The 13,825-nt window shown below is 40.9% G+C and overlaps 1 protein-coding gene across 1 annotated transcript in view; it reads right to left on the bottom strand.

The window, feature by feature from the left end:
• LOC148374928 (serine/threonine-protein kinase LMTK1-like) overlaps positions 1–11,958 on the bottom strand; it is a 37,060-nt gene extending 25,102 nt beyond the window's left edge. Inside the window, exons 1-2 of the mRNA XM_088342524.1 lie at positions 11,455–11,958; positions 580–713 (exon numbers count right to left, since the gene is read on the bottom strand). Coding sequence (XP_088198650.1) covers positions 580–713; positions 11,455–11,536 — 216 coding nt within the window. The 5' untranslated portion in view covers positions 11,537–11,958. The remainder of the gene's footprint in view (positions 1–579; positions 714–11,454) is intronic.
• Positions 11,959–13,825: the final 1,867 nt, after the last annotated feature.

Genomic DNA, 13,825 nt, shown 5'->3' with positions numbered 1-13,825 from the left:
TATATATTTTTGCTTATAATTCAAATCAATATAGTTGCTGTTTTTCTGCTACGAGGCGCTAAATAATGCACAATGTCACTTTATCCATCCATCCTTTATCTGCACCGCTTATCCCCAGAAGGGTCGCGGGGGTGCTGGAGCCCATCCCAGCTATCTCCGGGCAATAGGCAGGGGACACCCTATACTGGTTGCCAGCCAGTCGCAGGGCACACAGACAAACAACTCACTCCCTCCTTCCCACGTAGGTACAATTTAGACCAGCCAATTAACCTTACATGCATGTTTTTGGAATGTGGGAGGAAACCCACGCAAACACGGGCAGAACATGCAAACTCCACACAGGAAGGTTCGATCTCATGACCTCAGAACTGTGCCGCACATGTCACTTTAAATTGCATGAAATAATAACAATATGATATTCCGCTAATTTCTTATTCTTGATGGCAAACAGTCATCAAAAGACAGCTGTTCATGTCATGTGTATCCGATGAAATAAAAATCATATCGACTTTGATAACTGCAATGGGTTCTCTCACTATTCCCTGATGACAAACTTGGCATGCTTGGGTTCAGGCTCACCTTGAAGCCGATGTCGCCCTTCTTGCAGCAGAGGCAGGCCAACATGAGAACGACAAAGGCGAAGAGGCCCGAGAAGGATACGAGGACCACGGCGAGGGAAGAGGGCCATGACAGCTCACTCAATGGTGCTCCATCTGCAAATATGCAACCAGATGAAACATTAAGATATTAGTAACAGGAGTGAACGTATACTGTCCAATACAAATACCGAGTTGTGGAGTTCTGCCGGTACTCTTGTAAAATAAGACATGAGAAGAACTTTTAGTCAGTGGTTTCAATATCAATGTTGCACAATGAGAAGATATTATCTTTAATCTGAAAACGTGATAATAATAAATCTTTAATATATGTTCCAGTTTAATCACTTTATCCGCTTTTTAAAAGTATATTTATATATGTAGATACTTATTTATATAAATACATTACAGATATTATCTGCTCATTTCCCAACATTAAGATTAAAACCACTGACCAATAGTTCAAAATAATTCAATTCAAGCATGCCACTACAAATAGAATAATTGAGTAGGGAAGCCATTACAATGTGGCCCACTGTTCCAATCAATGAATCCATTAGAATGGAAACGCCCTGTCTCAATGTCTCCCTTTTGACTCGCTTGACGTTTTCAAGCAGTTACCACATAAAAGCCTTTGAGGTCATTAAGCAGCATTTTATTTTAGTCTCCATTTCATTAGAAAGGAAAGCCTCTGGAGATACATAGCGCTGCATCGATTTCTCCGTAATGTTTAATGTTTTAAAATGAATTAGAGGCTCATTACATTAGACAGTGTGCAGCAACTGTTTCAATTTCACACACATCTACTGCCATTTTGAGCATTTTATTTAGTAAATGCTGTAAACCGGGCATTTTTAGAGATCATTTTTTGCAGCCCTTTGGCTCCTTAATGGATCTTCAGGTTGTTTTCACAGTTACCATTTATTACGTACTATTATGAATGACTTAAAAGGGGAAAAGAAAGCAAGATTAACACGATAACTTTGAAAAACACAGAAAACATAAATTCAAATATTTATAAATTTTACAAACAAAAACAAAGTACAAAACATTTGTAACTCTTTATTTACTCAAAAAATATCAAGTATAAAATATAAACGAGATTCAATCCCTGAAAAAAAATGCATTCTGACCGATCAAAAGCGAACAATAGTTTCTTGAAGGGAACCTGCTCTTGAGTAGTGGGTAGCCGGCTCCCGTCATTCACTTCCAAGAGTCAGCTCATAAAGCTGTTCAGTTTTTCGAACGATACAAGTCTGTCGACAACAGCACTATCGAATATAGGGCTCTAACTTTTTGTGACTTAGCCCTCATTTGCCTTTTTCTTTCGGCGCACTAGTTAAATCTGTATTTCTAATTGATATCTGATTATATGTTAGTCGCTATGTTGAATGATGTTATGATCCGGAAATACATGGCGTAAAAAAACTTGGTGAGGAGAGGAAAACGGTGCCGTTGAAAACTGCGTCAGGTGTTGAGGCACATCAAGGTGGTCATTCTGCAGCCAAATTCCTCACACAGTTGGCGCTAGATGTGCGTGGGGCTTTAGCGTACCTATGGTTCAACAACTGAAAAATTGGGGATTGTTTGAGCAAAATGTTCTTGAGCATTGGGGTTCTCCTATCAAAATGCAATTCAGTTTGAGAAGATGGAAAATCTCAAAGGTGAGTCTGCTGATAAAACGTGAAGAAACTTCTCTTTAAACAAGGAAGGGACTGTAAACTATTTGACCTTAAGCATTTACCATGTCGTTTGTCTTTGGGGGAATGGAGCTCGTGGCAATAAGTATCTATCAATTGTGAGAAATGGGCTTTGAAAAGTGAGTACCCTTTCATAAAACACAAAAATCCTGAGGGTCAACATTCTTCGACATTTAAATTTTGGAACTTCAAAATTCGTCACTCCTAAGACCCTAAGAATATCATATAATAAATCAGCCAATGTACGATTATACTCGGCCACCTAGTCTCTTCTACTCAAACGCTGAGCAATGGCTCCCCCCTTAGGATGTGTACTGAGCCCTTTCTTTTCACCTTTTACACTTCAGATTCTTCACTAAACAACTCCAAAAAACACAATTGTAAAGTTTGCTGACAAGACTGCCTCAATGAGGATGAGGCAGGGTACAGAGACAATGTGGTGTTCAAAAACATAAGCTACTGCTGAACACCACAAAATCCAAGGAAGTCTTACTTGACTTCAGGAGGGAATTCAGAGACCTAGCTCCACTCGTTGTCAATTGAGACTGTGTTGAGAGAGTCCGCTCTTTTAATCTTCTGGGCCTGCAAGTTGCCGATATTTCCTGGTCTTCCAACACCAGAGCAGTTATTCCACTTCCTGAGGTAGGATAAGGAAAACGAACCCGGAACAGAAGCTGGTGGTGTCCTTCTATAGAGCGCCAGTGGAAAGCATTCTGGCATTACGGTGCAGTATTCTAGGAGTATGGCAGCATAAAGAAAAACTTTTCATACAACCATCAGCACAGCCCAGAAAATCATCAGCTGCTCTCTGCCCAGTCTGGGTGACATTGCCAGTTTGCAATACCGCAGCAGTGAAAACAATGTTATAAAGGACTCATCACCTTGACAACCACCTCCTTGGCCTGCTGCCCTATGGCAGACGGTAAAAGTCCCTTAAAACAAGGACTAACTGGTTCAGAGACGGTTCCTTCCCCAGGGGGATCACCACCTTAGAGGTGCTGTCTGAAATTGAAAATGAGTTTCTCTTTACCGCCATCTCATTGGTTAAAGCAGGGGTTAGGAACCTATGGGTCGTGATACATATATGGCTCTTTTCTTGAGTACATCTGGCTCAGAAATAAAAGAAGCACAATTATTTTCCACGTTGCTACAAAGATTGTGTGATACACTCATATATGGCTTTGAAAATTATCTAACACAATTTCTGTTGTTTTAGTTATTTATCTACATGGTGAAAACCAAAGATAATTTACAAGTCATGTTTATTTGCATAGCCCTTAATCACAAGGAGTCTCAAAGGGCTGCACAGAATGCTATAAACTTTTGCAAACCACTGACTATTATTACATCATCCCCTGATATAAAACCTATATGAGGGCAAGGAAAAACTCAAAATCTGAGGAAAATGACGAAACCTTGAGAAGCGACCGCACATGAGGTAATCCCCCTTCCTGGATGACCTGGTTACAATGGATGTTACATTAAAGCACACTACAAATTAAAATAAAATACTAAATAATTAGTATTGCTGCAGTGTGTTTTCATGAGAGTAGGAACCTTTGTACAGTATCTTTTCACTGGTGTCCTTCACCACCCGGATAACTACCGCCCAAATCATATCACTTAGTGAATTCAAGCAGAGTAGTCCACTCAGCCTCATTTTAACACACAATCACCTTATTTTACAGGTCCGTCTGTTGTTTATAATGATCCACACAATAATTATTGTTACGTCTCATCTCATCTCATCAGCCGTACCGCTTATCCTCATTAGGGTCGCGGGGGGGCTGGAGCCCATCCCAGCCATCTCCGGGCAGTGGGCAGGGGACACCCTGAACTGGTTGCCAGCCAATCGCAGGGTACACAGGGACAGACAACTCATTCGCTCATTCACACCTAGGGACAATTTGGACCGGCCAATTCACCTGAAATGCATGTTTTTGGGACGTGGGAGGAAACCGGAGTGCCCGGAGGAAACCCACGCAAGCACAGGGAGAACATACAAACTCCGCACAGGAAGTCTGGAGCTGGATTTGAACCCACGACAGGTTCCCATGACATGAACTGTGCCGCACAAGCGCTAACCACTGCGCCGCCGTGCTATTTCCCACTGTTTGAATGCATAAAATTAGTGCTTATTTTTGAGTTTTAAGACGTTTATTGAAAAATGAGAGTTCACTAAGTAACCAGTCTAGTTTCACCTCTATGATACAGAGTGTGTTCTTTTATGTTTTAGCTTGGAGTTAATACAGTAGTTAATAGAGTAATGGATGAATGTGCACTTTTGGGTTATTTTACTGAATACCTGTAATAGGATAAAAATGGACTAGAGGAACACATGTGGAACTTTACAAAGGAAAATTGTTAATTAATACTTTTAGATATTTGACTTGTCTATGGAGAATGTTTGTTATTAATTATTGTAGATAAAATTATATCAGTGAAAGAATTCAAGCAGAGTGGTCTACACAGCATACAGCCTTATTCCAACACACTACCTCCTTGCTAAAGAATCCTTTATATGGAAGCTGGTTCTTTGGGTCAAAAAGGTTCCACACCCCTGGCTTGATGTCATGATCGCAGCGTCAGTCAGATCATTCATGATTACGTGAATATTTTAGACGCGGTCCAAAAAAATGTTCTTTTTTTTTTACATCTTTTTGAGGTTTGGGTTGGCATCGGGATTGTATTTGAAACAGCCTTTTCTTACTTATAGCATTTTCTTGCTACAATTACAAAAACTGCGATGACAAGTATAAAGTCACTCTCTAATTTTGGCCATACGATGCTTAAAATGCCATTGCATTTTTCAATGCACGATTGCTCTGATGCACAGGAGGACTTTATGCCTTTTTCTTTTTACTTTTCTCTTTTAAATTATTTCATTACATGTTTGATCCTGAAGTGCCACATCTAATCTTGTATAGAATATTTACCATGCAGTTGTCAATAAACACAATTGTAATGATAATCTTGCACAGGGTTGGGTAGGGTTACTATAACTTGATTACTTTCAACTACTTTTGGATTACTCCAATACCAAATATACTAATGAAAGACAAAAGAAACTAAATAGGAATAAGATTACTAAAATGTGTGCAGGCTTGGGGAGTAACGGAATACATGGAATGGCAAAAATGATGTTGGCAAGCTGTTTGGATTTATTTTCATTTTGTTTCTGTCGCATTTTATGTTAGTTTTGCCGGAGATCAAAGAGATCAAACCCAGGAGAGAAAGCTTACCACGTGTTGTGAGTCATCATTTTATTCATATTTAGTTTCTTTTGTCTTTTATTAGCATATTTGGTATTGGAGTAATCCAAAAGTAATTGGAAGTAATCAAGTTAAAGTAACCCTACCCAACCCTGATCTTGAAAGAGTAATGGGGCAATTGTTAGCAAGAATGAGGAGAGCCAAAAATGAACCTAATGAAACCACTGCTGCAAAAAAAGTACTTCAGTGTTCCTTGAGGAAGCAGTCTAGTATGGTTGTCGTCTGTGTGGGCACTGAGCCACAACATGTTGCTATGGTAACAACCTTCCCGAACCAGTAGGGGGCGTGCGGGATATTAGTTTGATTGGCTTTTACAGTGCATCGAGGCTCGGCTCATCTATTTGTGTTTTTTCCTTCTCCCTCTCCTCGTGTGCATTGTCTTTGCATGTGAGCGTCTGCCAGCTCATCAAACTCCCACTTTGGCTGCATTAAATGTGGTTTTAAATTATGATGGTGTGGAACTTTCCTATAGTGTACATAGTACCATACAGCATGTGAAGGACAGGTATGACAGTATTTCAATATGAACACGGAAATTGGACTGGCGTATTCATGCACACAGCCTCCAATGAAAAATCCTGTTGCCTCTGACCAATGTTTTAGCATCCTTACTTGTATAGCTGCAATTAAAGCACTTGTTATTCAAACGGGCAGATTTTATGTAGAGTAGCACGTTTCGAGTGTGTGCTTGGATGTGGCATCCTAGTGCTGTTTTTCACTGCCAGTGTTTCAACCCATGAGCCATTAGCTTTCATGAGAAGAATAATTGACTCCCCCAGAATAAATGCCTTGCAGGGAATCCCTAAACCAGTTTCGAATGTTGGTGGAAGATGGCTAGAATGGAAGTCCTCATCATGTGCAAGAAAGGGCAAGTTTATATCGTATATCAACACAGTATTTTTTTAACCATGATTCTATTGCTAGTTTCTTCAATGAATTATTTTGAAACGTTTGAATAATGACTTTACTAAACAAACACATGCTCAATCTCATTTTGTACTGCTATCCCTTACAACAAATTGGGCTCATTTTTTGTCAACAGATGATCACTTTTTGTTGAATTTTGACAATTTGGTATTTTTTAGGTTTTGGTCCCTAAGACTTTCATTTTGCAATGAAACCACTGATTTTAATTGTTTTTCCAATATTCTTACTACAGTTTTGAATTGATTTTGTTCTGTTCAACAAATTATTCTGTTCAACATATGTAACTTTTGAATCATCTTTTGTTTTTATTTCTTATAAATCTTTTGTACTGTAAAACAGATCATACAATATCATCTACGAATAACTCCATTGCATCCATCCCTCTAACCACCTTCAACCACAAGAAGGATTATTTTACTTGGTACATTAACAAAATAAGAATTCAATCAACAATATGTCAAGGAAAAAATTTCGGGAAAGCCTACTAAAATAATCAGTTTAATTTGGAGTGGGGTGAGGTTGTTTTTCATGCACTTTAACCAGTGTCAAGTGTGTGTGTGAGTAATTTGATCACAGTAAATCAAAGTTTGTTTGTTTTTCACCGCAAAGTTTGTTTTTTAACAAAACTATGAAAGCCGCAAGTGATGTAATGCATATTGTACGATGTCATACTAAAAATTTAGAAACAAAATACATTTTCCTCAGTGATTCAGGATCTAGTATCAGTACTGTCACACAAATTCCGCTGCCCATCATTGCCGAGGTCTGTATGAACTCAGAAGAGCGGGATTACACTGTACACCGAAAGACAATGGCAACCAAATGCATCTGAATAGAATCCAGGACTATCTGTTTCACGTGGTGGAGAAAACCGCTATCCCCAGAAAATGTCGTGGAGAAGGATGGGCCCCACGAGGCCGTACTTGAGCAAGACACACTGCAGGAAGTGGTACCCAAACAACTCTGGTGGTTGAGGGATCCATGGATGGTTAACTGTGAGGATGGAATAACTTATCTTGATCTCATCATAAAAAACAGTAGCTCAGGAGGTAGAGCGATCGTTTTAGGATTAAGGGATCCCAGTTCGAATCCCGGCTTGTCCGTGTTACATGCCGAAGTGTCCTTGGGTAAGACACTGAACTCCCAATACCCCCAATAAGCAGGTTAGCGCCTTACATGGCTGCACAGATCACGGCCGCTATTGGGAAATGTGAAGCACACTGTAAAGCGCTTTGGGAGGTCATTGACTTGAAAAGCGCTATATAAATGCAGATCATTTCATTTCATTTCAGGAGGAGGCCCGCTCGCCAACCCCCCCAGCCGACTCAGCCCCCCAACCCCTGTCCCCCAGCAACTCTTTGACATACCGGTCTGTAATCGTACCAATGAATGCAGGATTGGACTCTTCAAACATCAGGAGACTCACAAAAAAGGAGATGTCATCATCGAGTTGATGGACAACCAAAAGAGAGACTGTAGATAGCTAGGGTGGGCTCCAGCAACCCTGCAACCCTAGTGAGGATAAGTGGTGCAGAAAATAGATGAGTGGATGACTTCTGCTCTTTGGGGAAATGCCCAAGTTGGATCAAAACAATATGACAGAATTGATATTCCTGATTCCCGATCATGGTGTCCTAAACATATTCCCGAGCCTTTGGCTTGAGCACAGCACACGCACAACTGTGTTCAGTTAAGATTGCCTGTTCAGGATCGTTGCGACACGGCACATCCTTAAAATGGTCTTATTGAAAACTGAGAAAACATACTCCGCAGAGGGCACCAACCGCTACTGTCATGCTCCGTCTGAACCACCTCAGATTACAATTCGCAGCATTGCCGTAATAATCATCATTAACGTGAGGGCGATTTGGCAAGGATGACGATTACCTGCCTGTCACATTAAGTCACCAACGCCAATTTCTGACTGTTCTGATGCGGCGCATATACAGATGGGCTTTGAAGCCGTGCCTCCGGTCCAGAATGATGATAAAACCCTCGTCGCCAGGGCTGGCAAAATGTGCGGGATTGCGAGATTAGAGTGCGGCGCAAACCAATGCTGCTGCCATGGTTTTTCTGCATGTGAGCAACAAATAACTACTCGTTGTTTGTTTATCCAATGGCAGCTAAGTGGATGAGGGATGGATCTTCCTCGGACTGGCTCCTACATGATTTGTGTGGCAGGAAAAGGACATGGTGTAAGGACAGTATGAGCCCGATGTGCAAGTTGGTAGGCAGGCACCTGCATCACTGATATGCAGGGAAATATGATGAACACCAGAAATGTTCTTGTTGGCAATATGTTTCAATTACTCTCAACGCAAAGTAGTTTTTTGTGAATATTGGGTTCGTAGGGTAAAATAAAGTACGTCAATCTACCAGTTTCCATCAATTAAGGGTGCCACAATTTTGAAATGCCGCAATTTTTACTGCCGTCTACTAACTGAGTGTAAGCCCCTGGCTGGCATAGGTGACCTCACGGTTTACCTGGTCTCAGGCTTTGACCATGTGACGTTGGCAAGTCTTTTGCATACTCATGTTTCAGAACCTAAAAAGGTTCCCAGCAAATATTTAAAATGATCATGATGTTTGAAGCCGCATTTGCATACAAATATACTTGGCATTCACAAATATGAGAATGAAAAATGTACCACTGTTAACAGGAACGTTTTTTTTTTTTTTAATCATTATGACTTCTTTTGCCACACATACTCTTATTAAATGTTTTGTCATACCAAAAATATCTATGTTACACCCTTTTATCATCACACTCACATGCTAGCACATTATTATTGGAAAAAACTGCACACAAATTGTGGTCTGTGGACATGTCTTTAAGAGGCAAGGCTTGGTAGCAACACACATGATGTGACTGCCTGGTTGAAAGTGTTGGTTGAAAGTCATTTTTGCATGAGTGTACTATTTGTGCTTCTTTCCCAACTGGAAATGAAATCAGGAAATACAGTAGGAAATGCAACATTGTCTCGCAGCACACTCCATAAATAAATCTTCTTCCCCTCCACTGCTTTCATCTAAGTTTTTCTTCACTACCCTGAAGAGACCATTACGTAACTAATTCAGTGCACATGCAGACATAAATAATCAAGCAGTCAGGAGCAGGAGACTCAAACTGTTAACATCTCAAATGTGTGCCCCCAAAAAGAAAACAAAAAGCTTGTATTTTTTAAATTTTGGCTAGTGCTCTCTGTAGCTCCAAACCAGCAACTGTGGGTCAGGTGCTGGTGGTAGGAACAAGTTACCATGGATGACAGCTTATGTAATGCTATTCATTGTTATTGTCTGTGCGTGTGAGTGTGTATATTTCTCTGCCTATATTTATGCAGCCAGCTCGGTGGCCTTGGTGGTATGGCGCCCGCCCCGAGACTGGGAAGTTGTGGTTCAAGCCTCGGCCGAGTCATACCTAACACTTACAACATTGGCACTCATTGCCTTCTTGCTTGGCGCTCTGCATTAGGGGTTGGAATTGGGGCCTTTGGTCACCTAATGACTCCCAACACCTCAGTTGGGTTGAGCGAGGGAGCTGGGAGTCCCCTCCTCTGAATGAATCTCCCAAAAAGAGTCAGAAAACACTCTAGCCACCTCCCACTAGGGGGATATGGCTGTGGTGTATATATATATATATATATATATATATATATATATATATATATATATATATATATATATATATATATATATATATATATATATATATCTTTATGCAAATGCGGATGAAGTTTTGGGGTGGGCAAATAAATGTCTATCTAGGTTTTCTTTCAAAATGGTTTCCCGGATCCTTACCGCCCACAGACAATCTTTTCACGATCTGGATGGATGACAAATATACCTACTGTACCTACCTACCTACCAACCACCCTAGCGACCTACTATTGTGAAATAAATTTGGGATTCATTGTGTGTGTGTTTTTGTGCGTACAAGGCAAATTAGTGAATGCATCTTTGCCAGCCTAAAAATAATGTGCGGACACACAACATTAATGACCAAAATGTTGAATGAAAAGTAACAGGGAGCTGCAAGGACTCGGATTTGCTGAATAGCTCCCAAGTCTTCATTTTGGTCAATCTAGCCAAAACATGTTCCATGTTTACAAAATTGCAGTCTAACTGAGATTTAAAAACAAAATTTGAATGCGTAAATAGGCAATTACAATACGACGAGATGTTGGCTTTTGTAGTTTGATTTACCTTTTTTCTATGTATAGGGTCATTTTTCATTCGACAAAATAGAAAAAAATAACCAATACAAGTTAACATAAATGCAGTTTGTTCTTTTTTTCTATAAAATCACCGTTTTTTTCATTGTGTAAATCGGGTATTGACTGACTGTCCTCTGGTGTCATCATTTCTGATGGTGACAATGTGGTAGGGCAGTCAGGGATCCAGAACAGATTGACACTTGAAATTTGAAGCGGCACAGCTCTGGCCGCCATTTGTATGCTTAGCACACAGTGGTGAGGCTCTCTTTCCGTCCTGTTTACATTTGATTCTGCAGCACTTTTGAGGTCCATCACACATGCTCACTAACATATAAGCTTCTAAGCAATTCTGGCTGGGACGCTATGTTGGACCACATTGTCAACTTGTCATGAAGATGCCTCCCATCCAGCAATTTAAACCTCCTTGAGGGAACGCACAATAGCCTTCCATCTTTTATTTGTCCTCATTAAGGTCATAGGTTAACCTATCCAGGCTGAATGCACCTGGGTTCAGTCAATACAGTAATAAAGGCAATACAACATAAGACGTTTTATGGGTCGTTTGTAGAGTGAACCTCACATGCGTGTTGAGGGGATGTGGAGGAAAGCAGGCTGTGTTAACTGTACACATGAAGTGTCCAACCAAAACCCCGAACCACTCGACGTAATGAACACTAGCGCACTGCGCTGCACGTGAGCTTGAAAACATGCGTGCATCATCCGAACGGTCGTGTCAGACGCTTACCTGTGTCAAAGTGGGAGCTGAAGGCAAAACTGGGATTGAAAAACGCTGACGACATGACAGCCACGTGCAGGGTAAAAAGCATCCTCCACCGATGACAAAACGGCCTAATGTGGTGTCGTTTTTTTCTTTGAATAAATAAAAAAGCTGGTAATTAAACTAAAACATGAAGCTCATTCTGCATGCACCTTCTTGGAAAGATGTGCGCTGCAGATATTCCCTTTCAGAGATGTGGAGGCAGACGTGGGCATTCATATTCGTGTTGGCACATCTGTATGGTCACCATAGTCTCATTTAAACCTCCTTTCGTGCACGTTTAACGGCGCACCTGATCGTCTTTTTCCCCAGCAACGCTCAATTGAAAAAGATAGTGGATATAAATCGCTCACGATCAGGCAAAGTTTCCCTTGTTGTAGTGGCAAATCCTGGCTATGTTGTCTCATTCAGAATGACAACAATAATAAAGGACCATCAAGTGAAATGTCTGTGTTCAAGCTTCGCAGCGGTACATCCTGCGCTAGTGACAAGTTTGTGTCTATGTGCTGCTATCCTTACTATTGTTTCTTTCAAAATAAAACCACAAGCCTCAGATTATATGAGAAAAATTTTGTTTTTAAAACGGAATAGCGCGTGGTTGTTAGTGTGGCTTTGTGAATCTGGAGCAGTTGGCTGGTGCAGTTTTGCGCTGGCGGAATCTTGCTTGTGGTCGACGTTGGTTTGAGATTTCTTTGCTTTGGCCATGCGGAAGTGATGATGTCAAGTATTTTGGAGAGTGACCATCTGACACTGTTTTGACCTTTCCCAGAATCAGAAGGCAATAAAACAAATATTATTTGCAATCTATTCATTTCATTTTTATGTAACTTTATTTAACTGTTTTGTTTTTTCATCTCTTTGTTTATTGGTATTTTGGTTGTTGTATAGTTTGAATGTACTGTTTACGCAACACTGTGTGTAGCCCTCAATCAGAAAATGTCTCAAAGGACTGCACAGGTTACAACTACCCCAGATCCTAAACAAACATACGGGCAGGGTTGGGTAGGGTTACTTTAACTTGATTACTTTCAATTACTTTTGGATGATTCCAATACCAAATATGCTAATAAAAGACAAAATAAACTAAATGTAACGGGTGTAATAATAACTTTTGTTTTATTGAAATTCCTGCTGAAATATGTGTATAGTTTTTGGTAAATGATTTTTTTTTTTTTTTGGATGATGAGGTTTTTATTATTACAGTTTCTGCAAATGGATGAGTCAGTAAAAAGGGCAATTCCATCAGGCTCCAATGGTTCTGTGACATCAGAAGAAGTTGCTGCTGTCCTCAGTGCTCAGTCCACTGGTGGCGTGGGTCAAGTGATGGGAACGGATGCCAACTTCAATCTTCTGCAGAAGGGAGATCAGTCAACGGCACTCCCACAGAGTCAGCTTGTTGGTTTACAAGAACAGGACAACACAATAAGCAGAACCATGTACTTTGTGCATAGACACAAGAGACCTACCAGGCGTGAGAGAGCTGTCGAGTCGCCTAGTGTGATGAAACTACTGAAGCATTGGAGCAGACTCACCATACAGAATGGCATGCTCTACAAAATAAGGAAAGATCCTCACATGGCCAAGAAAATCTTCCAGTTTGTGGTGCCTGATTCATTGAAACAGAAAGTCCTTCACGGTTTACATGACTCAGCAGGTCACCAAGGCCAGAACCGTACTTTGTCTCTGGTGAGGCAACGATTCTTCTGGAATGGCATGGAACGTGATGTTGTGAATTATGTCAAATCCTGTCAGCATTGTGTAGTAGGGAAAACACCGGAACCACACAACCGTGCACCACTCAAGAACATAGTCACCTCTGAGCCTATGGAGTTGGTCTGTATAGACTTTTGGACTGCTGAGCAAGAGAACAAGTCTGTAGATGTCCTGGTCGTAACTGATCATTTCTCCAAGATGGCGCACGCCTTCCCTTGCAGGAATCAAACCGCCAAACAAGTTGCTCGCCGTCTGTGGCAGGATTTCTTCCTTGTCTATGGTTTCCCTCGGCGTATCCACTCTGATCAGGGAGCCAATTTTGAGAGCAAACTGATCAAAGAGCTTCTAGAGATGGCAGGGGTGCAGAAATCCCATACGACTCCGTACCACCCTATGGGAAATGGTATCGCAGAACGATTTAACCGAACATTGGGAGATATGATCAGAACCCTTCCCCCTCAGCCCAAAGCAAAGTGGCCACAAATGCTGCAGTAGCTCACATTCTGCTATAACTGCACAGAGCATGAGACAACAGGGTTTGCACCGTTTTACCTAGTGTTTGGTAGGATCCCTCGTCTCCCTGTCGATGTCATGTTTCAACATGCTAATACCAATGATGCTGTTG

Source organism: Urocampus carinirostris, chromosome 1 (genome assembly GCF_059441175.1).
Source record: "Urocampus carinirostris isolate Australia breed hairy pipefish chromosome 1, RoL_Ucar_1.0, whole genome shotgun sequence".
Classification (NCBI taxonomy): domain Eukaryota; kingdom Metazoa; phylum Chordata; class Actinopteri; order Syngnathiformes; family Syngnathidae; genus Urocampus; species Urocampus carinirostris.
The sequence above is the reverse complement of the archived record's forward strand: the minus strand, read 5'-3'. Positions and strand labels throughout refer to the sequence as shown.